Source organism: Rhinoraja longicauda, chromosome 28 (assembly GCF_053455715.1).
Source record: "Rhinoraja longicauda isolate Sanriku21f chromosome 28, sRhiLon1.1, whole genome shotgun sequence".
NCBI lineage: Eukaryota > Metazoa > Chordata > Chondrichthyes > Rajiformes > Arhynchobatidae > Rhinoraja > Rhinoraja longicauda.
In genome coordinates this window covers 4,873,110-4,886,939 of record NC_135980.1, presented here as the reverse complement: position 1 = coordinate 4,886,939, position 13,830 = coordinate 4,873,110, and the positions used below count along the sequence as shown (strand labels likewise).

General features: G+C 48.3%; 1 protein-coding gene across 1 annotated transcript; it reads left to right on the top strand.

Annotated features, from left to right (window-relative positions):
* Window positions 1-1,328: 1,328 nt before the first annotated feature.
* c28h19orf25 (chromosome 28 C19orf25 homolog) lies at window positions 1,329-8,814 on the top strand. Its single transcript, XM_078423981.1, has 3 exons — window positions 1,329-1,449; window positions 3,551-3,707; window positions 5,595-8,814. Exons 2-3 carry the CDS (start codon window positions 3,572-3,574, stop codon window positions 5,795-5,797), a joined length of 339 nt encoding a protein of 112 aa, XP_078280107.1. The 5' UTR covers window positions 1,329-1,449; window positions 3,551-3,571; the 3' UTR covers window positions 5,798-8,814.
* The last annotated feature ends 5,016 nt before the right edge of the window (window positions 8,815-13,830 follow it).

The following is a 13,830-nucleotide window of genomic DNA, read 5'->3' as shown; positions in this document are numbered from 1 at the left end:
GCTCAGCCGCTGGACTTAATAGTGCCCGGTGCGGCTCGGCCGCGGGACTTTTCATCGCCCGGTGCGGCTCGGCCGCGGGACTTTACATCGCTGGTGCGGCTCGGCCGCTGGACTTAACAGTGCCCGGTGCGGCTCGGCCGCGGGGCCTAACATCGCCCGGTGCGGCTCGGCCACGGGGCTTAACATCGCCCGGTGCAGCTCAGCCGCGGGACTTTTCATCGCTGGTGCGGCTCGGCCGCGGGACTTAACATCGCCCGGCGCGGCTCGGCCGCGGGGCTTTACATCGCTGGTGCGGCTCGGCCGCGGGACTTTTCATCGCTGGTGCGGCTCGGCCGCTGGACTTAACATCGCCCGGTGCGGCTCGGCCGTGGGACTTAGCTGCGCAAGGCTTGGTCGCGGGGCCTTCCATCGCCCGGCTCGGTCGCGAGACGTTTCAGCGCCCGGTGCGACTCGGCCACGGGGACTTCCACCCCCTTGCGGGGACTGAGCGGGTCGGTCGGGGACGAGCTGTCTGTCCGGGGGCGTGGGGAAGAGAGTGGAAGTTTTGTTGCCTCCATCACAGTGAGGGGGTGTTTGGAGTCACTGTGATGGACGTTTGTGTTGGGGTCATGTGTCTTGTGTTCTTTTTTGTGTGACTGCAATGTAGTTTCGTTCGGTACCTTGGTACCGAATGACAAATAAAGCTCTGTTGAACTGTTGAACTGTTGAGATCCGTCGGAGTAGGGCCTAGGCAGCCAGTGATGATCCGCATGGTGTCGTTGAGGGTGGCGTCGAGCTTGCTGGTATGACTGATGACGTCAGGGAGAGAGTGGCCGCTGGTCGGAAAGGGGAGGTGATGTCAGAGGGGGCGGGGTTTGTGTTGATCGATGATGTAATTGGGGGGCGGTGATTCAGTTGATTGACGTGTGACGTTAGAAAGAGGCGGCCCCTGAGCGGATTGAACACGACATAATGGGGCGGGGCATTTGACAGACGTGTGACGTCAGAGAGGGCGGGCTTTCGGGTTGATTGGTGATGTAATTGGTGTTGATTGGTTGATTGGCGGGCGCTTGGTTGACTGGCGGTTGATTTAAGAAGAGGGCGGATTCGTGACGTCATATGGGGCGGGGCTATATTGATGAGTCGGTGACGCTTGGGGGCGGGGCGGTGTCCCGGGTGATTGACGGGTGAGGTGGCGCCGCGGTGTCCCGGGTGATTGACGGGTGAGGTGGCGCCGCGGTGGGAGCAGGCGACGGGCTGAGGTAAAGAGCCGGCGGCGGGGGGAACCTGAGGGGAGGCGGATTCCCGCGCACACTCGCGGAGGGGGGGGGGGGGGGGGGGGGGTGAGAGGACGGACGGCCAACAGTCCCGGACATCGGCCTCTCCGGGCTGTGGCCTTCCCCGGCCATCGGCTTCGGCCGGGCCCGCGGGCTGCGCTGTCGCGGCGACAGAGGATCACAGTCACAGACAGTGGGTATTCGTGACAGGACCCGCTGTTACTGCAGCATCTATCCCCTGTCGTGGCGATCCGGGACACTGAGGTGGACGAGACCCGGAGACCGGGTGCTAACCCTCCCCCTCCCCCACTCCACCCCTCCTCCCTCATCCCATCCCACCCTCCACGCCTCACCTCTAACCCCCTCCCCTCACCCCCCTCTTTCCCACCCCCTCCATCCTCATCCCACCCTCCCTCACCCCATCCCACCTTCACTCCTCCCTCACCCCCCATTCCCCTCCTCTATCCCCTTCCCTCAACCCCCCATCCCCACTTCTTCACCCCTCATCCCCATCCTTCACCCCTCCCCTCTTCCCCCCTCCCTCACCCCGTCTCTCCCTTACCCCCCCATCTCCCCCTCCTTACCCCTCTCCCTCACCCTCCATTCCACCCTCCTTCACCACTCCCCCTTCCCCACTCCCCCCTCCTCTATCCCCTTCCCTCAATCCCCATCCCACCCTCCACCCCTCCCCTCCCTCACCCCCATCCCCCTTCTTCACCCCTCATCCCCATCCTTCACCCCTCCCCTCTTCCCCCCTCCCTCACCCCGTCTCTCCCTTACCCCCCCCATCTCCCCCTCCTTACCCCTCCCCTCTCCCTCACCCCCATCCCCCCTTCTTCACCCCTCCCCTCCCTCCCCCCTATCCTTCACCCCTCCCCTCTTCCCCCCTCCCTCACCCCGTCTCTCCCTTACCCCCATCTCCCCCTCCTTACCCCTCTCCCTCACCCTCCATTCCACCCTCCTTCACCACTCCCCCTTCCCCACTCCCCCCTCCTCTATCCCCTTCCCTCAATCCCCATCCCACCCTCCACCCCTCACCCCCATCCCCCTTCTTCACCCCTCCCCTCCCTCACCCCCCATCCACCCTTCTTCACCCCTCCCTCACCCCCATCCCCCCTTCTTCACCCCTCCCCTCTTCCCCCTCCCTCACCCCGTCTCTCCCTTACCCCCATCTCCCCCTTCTTCACCCCTCCTCTCCCTCACCCTCCATCCCACCCTCCTTCACCCCTCCCCTCTTCCCGCCCCCCCCCCCCTCCTTAGTCTGAGGAAGGGTCCCGACCCAAAACATCACCTCTCCGTGTCCATGTGGGTGTCAGGGGTTGTGGGGAGAAGGCAGGACAATGGGGTTGAGAGGGAAAGATAAATCAGCCATGACGGAATGGCAGAATAGACTAGATGGGCCGAATGGCCTAATCCTGCTCCTATCCTTTATGACTTTGTGACCTCCACAGATGCTGCCTGACCCGCTGAGTTCCTCATCATGAGCTCCCAGTCGCATTGGCAGTTTCCAAAACTACTTTTTGAAATGCAACCTGCAGATAGTCGTGTCCCTTGCACCCACTGCTGTGGCCCTGCTTGGTGGTAAAGATCTGGGATAATGTGGATGCAAAGAATTGCAGATGCTGGTTTACAAAAAAGACAGGTGATCGGTGATGTTTCAGGTTCTTCAGACTGCCTTTTATTTTAGAAAACGGCCTGGAATAATGCCCAGCTTAGAACCCAGTGGTATGATCATTGATTTCTCTAACTTCAAGCAACCCTTGCTTTCCTTCTCTCTCTCTGTCGCTTCCCCATCCTAGTTCTCTGACTAGTTTCACTGTCCTCCTGATTAAATTTTACACTGATTGTATGCCTTGTCACCTTTCCCTCGGCCATCGATGTGCCATTCGACATTTCCTTGAGCATCTTCCTCTTTGATCTGTTTGTCCATCCATTATGTTTCCCTCTCCCCTGACTTTCAGTCTGAAGAAGGGTCTCAAACCAAAACGTCACCCATTTCTTTTCTTCAGAGGTGCTGCATGTCCCACTGAGTTACTCCAGCATTTTATGTCTATCTTCGGTGTAAACCAGCGTCTGCAGTTCCTTCCTACACATCTACTATCACATGCCCTGTGTGCTATCGGTGGAGTTTACTGCATCCACCATGTACTGGGAAGGATGAGAGTAAGTATACAGACTGGTTGATGAGATACCATCAAGTGGGTTCTTCCATCCAGGCCTGTTGTAATAAAATGTCACTGTGTATTTGTACATGTACCTTCCTTTAACAAGGAAATGCTATCCATTTGTTGAAGACTCGTGCATGAGGGTGTGGCATGACATCAAAAAACAAGAAGCGAGTCATTCTGCCAACTCGACCCGAGCCTCCGACTATTGAACAGATTCTGGAGGATGTCAGAAGTGCCTGTCTCTCAGATCCAGTATTCACCTCATTCATTGAAGGCAGTGAAGGTATTTTAATTTTCCTTGCAAATTACGAGTTGTTACAAGTTACTAGATTGGTTTATTGAGAATTTCCAATTGCGAATTGCTGGTTCACCTCCTTTGGTTTCACAATGTGTGATAGTCATAGAGCCCTTCTGCCCAACTTGCCCACACCAACCAACATGTCCCATCTACACTAGTTCCACCTGCCTGCATTTGGCCCATATCCTTCTAGACCTGTCCTATCCATGATGTGCGTTCACAATCTTTATCGGAGACCTGAATATAAAAATCTAGACTAATAATCTATGTTACAGCAAAACACAAAGTGCTAGAGTAACTTAGTGGGTCAGGCAGCATCTGTGGAGAGAATGCATGTAATGCTTTGGATTGTGACCATTCTTCACTCAGTCTGAAGACGGGTCCCAAACCAAAACATCGTTTAACCATTCCCTCCACAGATGCTGCCCGACCTGTCGTCTAAATCTTAAAATCCTCCTGAACCTAAACTTTGCCCTTTTCTCAACACAGGTGCTGCCTGACCCACTGAGTTATTGCAGCACTTTGTATTAAGTCCAAGATTCAACATCTGTACTTCCTTCTGTCTCCGTTCTACGTCACATTGTTGATGGGGCAGGTTCTCAGATAAGGTTTTAAACAAAGTGGTTGGAAAAGATTACGTGGAAGACCATTGGAGAAGTTACCCGTGGCATCTTGTGGCCAGTAGTGATTGCTGAGTCAGCAACTGAAACATGCATTTGACCTAACATTACCATATGCGGACAGTTCCAATTTGTGAAATTATGTTGCCCTTCATAACAATGATGATTCCACAAAGGTGTTTTATTTTTTGCAGAGCACTTTAGTAGGAACATGAGAGTCTTTTCTCTTTCTATAATCTAGGCAAGATTGCCCTGTAAAGTTACAACCTACAACACAACTTCATTTTATCGTTCTGAATTCCAGAATTATGTTGCTGAATGTTATCTCACTGTTTCTAATCATATTAACCTCTTCCCACTCCCCTACTGATATATCTGTCCTGGGCCTCCTCTATTGCCAAGGTGAGACCACATGTAAACTGGATGAACAGCACCTCATATTCCGCTTGGGCATCTTGCATTGAATTGTCCAGTTTTAAGTAATACCCCCTCTACCCCTTCTCTCTTCCCTATGACCTCCCCTCCCCCACCATGCACACCGTTTCTCCCACTATCCCACCTTAGTCACTCTGTTCCATTACCTTTCTTCATATGCTCATCTCCCATCCTGTTCCATTTCCCATTTATCCTTTCTCTTTCTACTCCCCACTGCACCTTGCCACCTACATCCCTACCTCTGGCTTTACATTTCACTCCTTTTTCTCCTTATCTGACACCCTTTTGTCTCCTTTTCATCTCTAGCCTTTATTACTTTCTCCACCCATTTGCTTATTAACCCCCCCTTACCTACATCTTATTACCTATCACTTGCCAGGCTTTGTCCTACCCCACTTCTCTTTTCCAGCTTTCTCCCCCTCCTTCAATCGGTCTGAAGAAGGGTCCCAACCTGAAACATTGTCCATTCCTTCCACAGATACCACTTCACTCACCGTGTTCCTCCAACACTTTGTGTTAGTCTCCTGATGTTGATGTTTTATTAAATGAAATAGAAATAGCATCAGAAATATGTAGAAAAGAACTGTAGATACTGGTCTCAGCAGATCAGGCAACATCCGTGGCAAAAAGGGACGGGTGGCATTTTGGGACCCGAAACATCAAGTCTGAAGAAGGGTCTTGAGCCGAAATGTCACCTATCCTTTTTTTCCCAGAGATGCTGCCTGACCTGCTGAGTTGCACCAGCACTTTGCGTCTAACATCAGATATATATTAGCAAAGGATGCATTAAAAAAAAAAACATTTTTCTCCCCCACAGAGTTTGTGAGCCCATTGCGAGTAGAAGTGTCAATGCCAGATGTGGAATCTCAATACCAGCAAAGCAGAGAGTATGTTGATCTGAACAGACGTTTACAGAAGGAGCTCGGTGAGTTGTCGACACAGTGTGAACAGCTGAAAAAAGCAGGCAAACAACTTGACCTAAGTATTTCTGAAATTAAAGATAGGAATTTTCAAAACTAAGCTTTTCACAAGGAATTGTTATTAAAATTATGATAATATTCTAACTCATGGAATTTAAGAAAGGGGCAACTTCCAGTGGACTTCTTTCAAAGTTTGAGTATGACTTCTCCCTCTGGTTTTGCGAATCGGATGAGGAAGTGGCGTTGCATATCTCTCAGTTACTCCGTGAACATGGCCATAAAGGATTTGTAGAGCTTCAGGACCAAGTGGGTGGAAGATTAATGATAACGGAGGTCACCAATGTTATCCAGCAAAGCAAAGTCACCATCATCGTCTTGTCCCAGAGCTCCCTGAACAGTGGTTGGTGTCGGAGAGTCTCTGAGTGGAACTTACAGCAGTACATCGAGAAGGGATGCAAGGTTCTCCCTGTGAATGTCGATTTGGAGACTGTGCAAATTCCACCAATTTTAAGGTTCATTAACGGGCTTGGTTACAACTCTAGGTTCTTTAATAAAAGATTGTTGGATAGCCTGAAGCCAAGGACGGAATCGTTCTGTAAACCTGCATTACACAAATAAAAGATCATGTGGAATGGGACATGTATCACTGGAGTATGTCTTGTTATGTATGTTTTTCACCGAAGATTAATAAATAAAAATGTTTCGAATTTCTGATTTACTAACTTAAACAAATCGCAGTGAACACCTGAAATGAAACTACAGATGCTCCTCGACTTACGATGCTTCGACTTACGATATTTCGACTTTACGGTGGTGAAAAAGCTGGGCAAGACAGCGAGCCGCAGCTCGCTTCCGGCCACGTGATCGGGTGTATTAAATGCATTTTCGACTTATTATATTTTTGATTTACGATGGGTTTATTGGAACATGACCCCATTGTAAGTCGAGGAGCACCTGTAGATCAATATTATAATTGCAGATGTTTAACCTACTGTAGGTATTCTCACAGGTTTGGTAACATTGAAGATAGACGCAAAATGCTGGAGTAACTCAGCTGGTCAGGCAACGTCGCTGGAGAAAAGGAATAGGTGATGTCTTGGGTCAAGACCCTTCTTCAAACTGTCTGAAGAAGGGTCTCGACCCGAAACGTTGCCTTCTCCTTTTCTCCAAAGATGCTAGCTGACCTGTTGAGATACTACAGCATTTTGAGTCTATCTTCTGTGTAAACCAGCATCTGCAGTTCCTTCCTACACTGTTTGGTAACATTGGCCTTTCCTGGAACTTGATCCCCAGATGTTTATCCCAAACATTGTAGTATTATGTCATAGACTGCAGAAGGCATGGTTAGTAAATTTGGAGATGAACCTCGAGTGGGTGGAATCCTAGTTAGTGAAGATGGTTATCAAAACTTACAGCAGGATCTTGCTCAGTTGGGCATGTGGGCTGAGGAATGGTTAATGTAGTTTAATGTGGGTGATTGAATTAACATTTTGTTCAAGATGGCCGCGCCGTTGTGTTTGGCTGCCTGCCACTGTATGTTTCTTTTTTTTCCTAGTCAGATGTGCAGCACTTTGGTCAACGTGGGTTGTTTTTAAATGTGCTATACAAATAAATTGACTTGACTTGACTTAATGTGGAAAGTCTGAGGTATTGCATTTCAGGAAGTCAAACCAAGGTAGGACCTTCACACGGCCCGGCACGGCCCGAAGAGTGCTGTAGAGCAGAAGGATCTAGAAGTGCATATACATAGTTCCTTGAAAGTGGCATCACAGGTAGATGGGGTCGTCAAAGAGGCTTTTGGTACATTGGCCTTCATCAATCAGGATATTGAGTATAGAATCTGGGATGTTATGTTGGTGAGGCCACATTTGGAGTGTTTTGGTCACCCTGCTATAAGAAGGATGTTAAGCTGGAAGGAGTGCAGAGAAGATTTACAAGGATGTTGCCAGGACGAGGATCTAATCTATAGGGAGAGGTTGCACAGGCTGGGACTTTATTCCTTGGAACACAGGAGGGTGAGGGGTAACCTACAGAGATGTACAGGGTCAAGCAGGGAATGGATAGGGTAAATGTGCAGTCCTTTACCCAGAGTAGGGGAATCAAGAACCAGTGGACATAGGTTTAAGGTGAAAGGGAAAGATTTAAAAGGAACCTGAGGGGCAACTTTTTCCACATAGAGGGTTGTGTGTATATGGATCAAGTTACCAGTGGAGGTAGTTGAAGCAGGTACTATAACAACATTTAAGAGGCATTTGGACAAGTACAAGGATATGAAAGGTTTAGAGGAATATGGGCCAAACAGATGCAGGTGGGACTAGTGTAGATGGGGCATCTTTAGATTTAGATTTTAGATTTAGAGATACAGCGCGGAAACAAACCCTTCGGCCCACCGAGTCCGCGCCGCCCAGCGATCCCCGCACATTAACACTATCGTACACACACTAGGGACAATTTTTACATTTACCCAGTCAATTAACCTACATACCTGTACGTTTTTGGAGTGTGGGAGGAAACCGAAGATCTCGGAGAAAACCCACGCAGGTCACGGGGAGAACGTACAAACTCCGTACAGACAGCGCCCGTAGTCAGGATCGAACCTGAGTCTCCGGCGCTGCATTCGCTGTAAGGCAGCAACTGTACCGCTGCGCCACCGTGCCGCCCTTGGTGGGCATGGACAAGTTGGGCTGAAGGGCCTGTTGTGTTGCATGATTCTGACTCAGTCCAGAAAGGCCTTGGGTTTAAATTCTGATATATGTTCTATAACTGTGAGTAAAAATATGTTGCATGGCTTACAGAAAAAACACCGATGAGACACTTCTTCTTGTATGCCAGACATACGGAGATAGTAAGGTTGGTTTAGTTAAAGCTGCAAGCCACAGGGAAGACTACAACTGCCTTCTCTGGAAGTGGCTAACGACTTCTGGAGAAACGAAACTCAGCTTAGGAAAACAAGTTGAAAGGTTGTTCGTCACTAGATAGGCGGAGTATGTGTCACGCGGTAAGGTTGTTTGTCTCCGCCTATAAAGACTGACTGAATGTAACCAAGTCAGGCGAGACTCATACAGATGCTGGTCCTCTGTGAGATGCTCCCTCATAAGAGAATAAAATCAGGCAACCTTCGAGTAACTAACAACTAAGTGTGGACACTGAATTTATTTATCCACAATTACTTAATTTCAGCTGTGCTGTAGAATTGGATTCTACAATTGAATTCAGATAGGTCTCTGATTAAATAATAATTTGACAAAGTGTAATAAAATTATATTTCACTCGAAATGTCGCCCTATCGATGTACTTCATAGATGATGCCTGACCCGCTGAGTTCTCCAGCACTTTGTGGTCTACGCATGATGTGCTAGAGGGCTCGTATCAGTGTTGTATGATTAAGTAATTCTCTGTATTTAGTTCATTGAGAATCTTTGCCACACTACGAAGATCAGGGTGCTAACTCTCAAATCATAAGATGGACAGCATTTTATGAAATATTTTGCATTTCTTTTATTTTAATATATTTAATGCAAGTATTCTCTGAAGTTAGTTAATTGAAATTATGCTTCTTAATACAGCAGGCATTATCATTTTCTGGTAGTTCCCAATAATAATATAAATTCCATGTTTTACTAAAGCCACAAGGTATAAACAAGCTTGTTATTAACCAATATTTCCCTGGCCATCTTCTCAAAATGAAGCTGTACAAAAGAATAAGAATTCTTGATGCTTTGCCCTATACAATATGCAGCCACCCAGACAAGAAAGTCTTGGGTTTAAATTCTGATGTATGGTGCATTACTTAATTTCAGCTGTGCTGTAGAATTGGACACTGTGATTGATTCTAGATAAGCTCTGTTTGTTACCCACTTGCTAAAGGAGAGATCGTCCATGATTTATTCAGTGACTGTTGGAAAGTGTGTATGCATGGCTTTTGGGTGAGATCCTGAGTTTTGTTTAGAGACACAACATGGAAAAGGCTCTTTGGCCTACCAAGTCTACGCTGATCATATGAGATATATCATCTCATTTTCTCATCCCCTCCCTACATATGAGGGGCAATTTAATGAGGGTCTTTGGGATGAGGGAGGAAACCCATGTGGTCGCAGGTGATTCGTGCAAACTCCACGCAGACAGCAGCTGAGGTCAGGATCGAACCTGGCTCTGACACTGAGGCTGCACCTCTCCAATTGTGATGCTCTGTCAGTAAAGCGGTCTTTTTGAAACACCCCACTTCAGGCTTGGGTTTATTATTGTTGTGTGTACTGAGATACAATGAAAAGTAGACACAAAAATCTGGAGTAACTCAGCGGGGGAGACAGCATCTCTGGAGAGAAGGAATGGGTGTTGGGTCGAGACCCTTCTTCAGACTGGTTAGGGATAAGGGAAACAAGAGATATAGACGATGATGTAGAAAGGTAAAGGGCAATGAATAAAAGATATACAAAAATGTAATTCTGATAAAGGAAATAGGCCATTGTTAGCTGTTTGCTGGGTGAAAACGAGAAGCTAGTGCGACTTGGGTGGGGGTGGGATAGAGAGAGAGGGAATGCCGGGGTTACCTGAAGTGAGAGAAATTAATGTTCATACCACTGGGCTGTAAGTTGCCCAAGCGAAATCTGAGATGCTGTTCTTCCAATTTGCATTTAGCCTCACTCTGACAATGGAGGAGACCTAGGACAGAAAGGACTGTGGGAATGGGAAGGAGAATTAAAGTGTTTAGCTACCGGGAGATCAGGTAGGTTCAGGTGGGCTGAGCGAAGGTGTTCAGCAAAACGATCGCCCAGTCTACGTTTGGTCTTGCCGATGTATAAGAGTCCACATCTTTTCTTTTCTTCTTTTTTTTTTCTCCTCCATCTTGAACAACGGATACAGTAGATGAGGGTGGAGGAGGTGCAAATGAACATCTGCCTAACCTGAAAGGTCTGTCGGGGTCCCTGGACAATGAAAAGGTTTTGTTCGTTTGCTGTATAAATAAATGAGATAATGCTATACATGAATACAATCATGCAAACACAAATACAACAGGTAGAGTGTAAAGAAAAATACCAGAGTGTAGAATATAGTTAGTTACTCAACATAGATGCTCACCACTTGAGTGAGCTGTGTAAAAGTTACTTGCATCCTGCAGAATGGTGCTCTAACACAATTCATTGTTAAACAACAAAGTGTAATTTAGTTAAGATTCAAGATTCAAGATAGCTTTATTTGTCATCCAATATTGGACGAAATTCAGTCACCCACAGTCCAACAATAAAAGCATTAAATAGGCATTAAAATTACACAACCCCAAAAACACACAAAAAAAGAAACATCCATCACAGTGAGTCTCCTCCAGTCCTCTCCTCACTGTGATGGAAGGCCACAATGTCTTTCCCTTCTCCTGCTGTCTTCTCCCGCGGTCAGGTTGTTGTGGTTGCAGGCCGCGCCGGACGGTCCGCAGCGGGCCAAGCCCAAGGCGAGTCGCAGCCGCTCCCGCAGCCTCTGAAGACGGCCGGCTCCGCCGATGATAAGTCCGATCCGGGGCGGGCGAACACGCTGCCGCTGTTGCTGCATGTCGGGGCGGTCGTGGCTCCCAACATTGAAGCCCCCGCCCAGCAGAGAAATATCCCGCGGCATATTTTAGGCCGCGCCGGACGGTGAAATGTCCGCGCCCCAAGCCCCGCGATCCGGGGCGGGCGAATACGCTGCCGCTGCCGGAGCTCCCGATGTCGGCATCCACGCGGCCCGAGCCTAAGGCGAGTCGCAGCCGCTCCCGCAGCCTCCAAAGACGGCCGGCTCCGCTGATGGTAAGTCCGGTCCGCGGGCTCTGCGAACCGGAGCCCTGGAGGCCGCCAGCTCCAGGAGTTGGGCCGATGGTAGGCCGCAGCAGGAACGGAGACAACGCCCAGAAAACAAAGGTCGGGTCTCCGTTCGGAAGGGACACCTATTTACAATTTTACAGTTCCCCCCCGCCGCCAAGACTGAACATCTGCTCTTTAACAGCCGCCCTGAGAGCATATTATTTTGCAGAGTGGCTAAAGTCACAGTTCTGAAGAGATTCAAATCAATAGCAATTGATCAATTTCTCTGGTGCACATGAAGTGGATAATTGGCGCATTCTTATTTGCTTAAGACTAATGGGGGAAATTATGTTCAACTCTGAGACTCTATTATCTGAATGGTGGCCGATTAGGAAAAGGGGAGATGTAACGAGACCTGGGTGTCGTGGTACACCAATCATTGAAAGTAGGCATGCAGGTGCAGCAGGCAGTGAAGAAAGCGAATGGTATGTTGGCATTCATAGCAAGGGGATTTGAGTATAGGAGCAGGGAGGTTCTGCTGCAGTTGTACAGGGCATTGGTGAGACCACACCTGGAGTATTGCGTACAGTTTTGGTCTCCTAATCTGAGGAAAGACATTCTTGCCATAGAGGGAGTACAGAGAAGGTTCACCAGATTGATTCCTGGGAGGGCAGGACTTTCATATGAAGAAAGGCTGGATAGACTCGGCTTGTACTCGCTGGAATTTAGAAGATTGAGGGGGCATCTTATAAAAACTTACAAAATTCTTAAGGGGTTGGACAGGCTAGATGCAGGAAGATTGTTCCCGATGTTGGGGAAGTCCAGAACAAGGGGTCACAGTTTAAGGATAAGGGGGAAGTCTTTTAGGACTGAGATGAGAACGTTTTTTTTCACACAGAGAGTGGTGAATCTGTGGAATTCTCTTCCACAGAGGGTAGTTGAGGCCAGTTCATTGGCTATATTTAAGAGGGAGTTAAATGTGGCCCTTGTGGCTAAAGGGATCAGGGGGTATGGAGAGAAGGCAGGTACGGGATACTGAGTTGGATGATCAGCCATGATCATATTGAATGGGGTGCAGGCTCGAAGGGCCGAATGGCCTACTGCACCTATTTTCTATGTTTCTATCTATGTTTCTATGAGATGAAAGCGCAGGCGTAAAGTTTCAAAGTGCCTTTACAGCTGGGTGTGAGCAGACCACACACTTGTAATCAAATGTAAAAGGAATCAATTTTTGAAAGAAATGACAAAGAATACCCCACAAGATGGCAGCGGACGGAAGGAAAGATAATGCCAGGGAGTAGATTGGGGGGGGGGCTCTGGTTCAGCCATGGGAGGCGCCCCAGGGCGCATAGCCGAGAGACGTTCATGGGCCAATGTCAAGGAGGTGTTCGGTTGGCATAGTGGGCCGCTGGGGGCCCTGCAGCAGCCTAGGGCTCCATTTCTCTGGGCGCTGCTCCGTGGGTAAGTGCATGGAACACACGCAGCACGTAGCGATGGAGCAGCAGTGGAGGATATCGACACATTGCCAGTCCAGGACGACCCCTGCAACTCCCACCCAGCGCCTCTGCCAGGACAACGGGCCTTTATGGCCAAGGTAAGTCTCTAACATTGTTTTAGAATTTCGGAGTTAAAGGGTACAATATGGTGACTAAAATGTGGCAACTCTTGTGTACTGACTCAGTGTGCTCTACTGTCTTGCACTCTTGTACTCAGTACCATTGTGCTGAATGTCTAGTATGATTGTCACTGAATTGTAGGCAAAAAAGAGTTTCACTGTACTTGGGTATACGTGACAATAAATTACCATTGAACCATTAAAGGAAGGATGAGCAGCACATGATGTTGACATAATTGCAATGTGGGAGGGAAGATGAAGGAAATAAGTTAACATGAAGCTTTTCGTCTTTCAGTGTTTGAAGGTTTAGTAACGTGCAGTACAATAAGAATAAGAGCACAAGACAGATACTGAATCTTAATGGAGAAACAAGGAAATGCAGATGCTGGTTTACAAAAAAAAAGAGAAAGTGCTGAAGTAACTCAGCAGATCAGGCAGCATCTCTGGAGAACATGGATGAGTAATGTTTTGGGTCAGGACCCTTCTTCAGACTGCTTGATTCCCTCCTTAATAGGAAATTTATACCAGTTTTATAGCAAGTATCAGAATGTTATTGCATCAGCAATAGAAATAAGATGTTCAAGTTACTTTTGCTCCACTTTGAAAATATCTAGGTTTGTTTCTAGACTTCACTTCGGTGCATTGTAATCGGTAGCAGGCGAATTGGGGTCAGTCTGGTCCAATAGAGAAAGTTAGTATTTACTATGTTTTCTGTGGATGATAATTAATTGAAAGCTGACTAGTCTG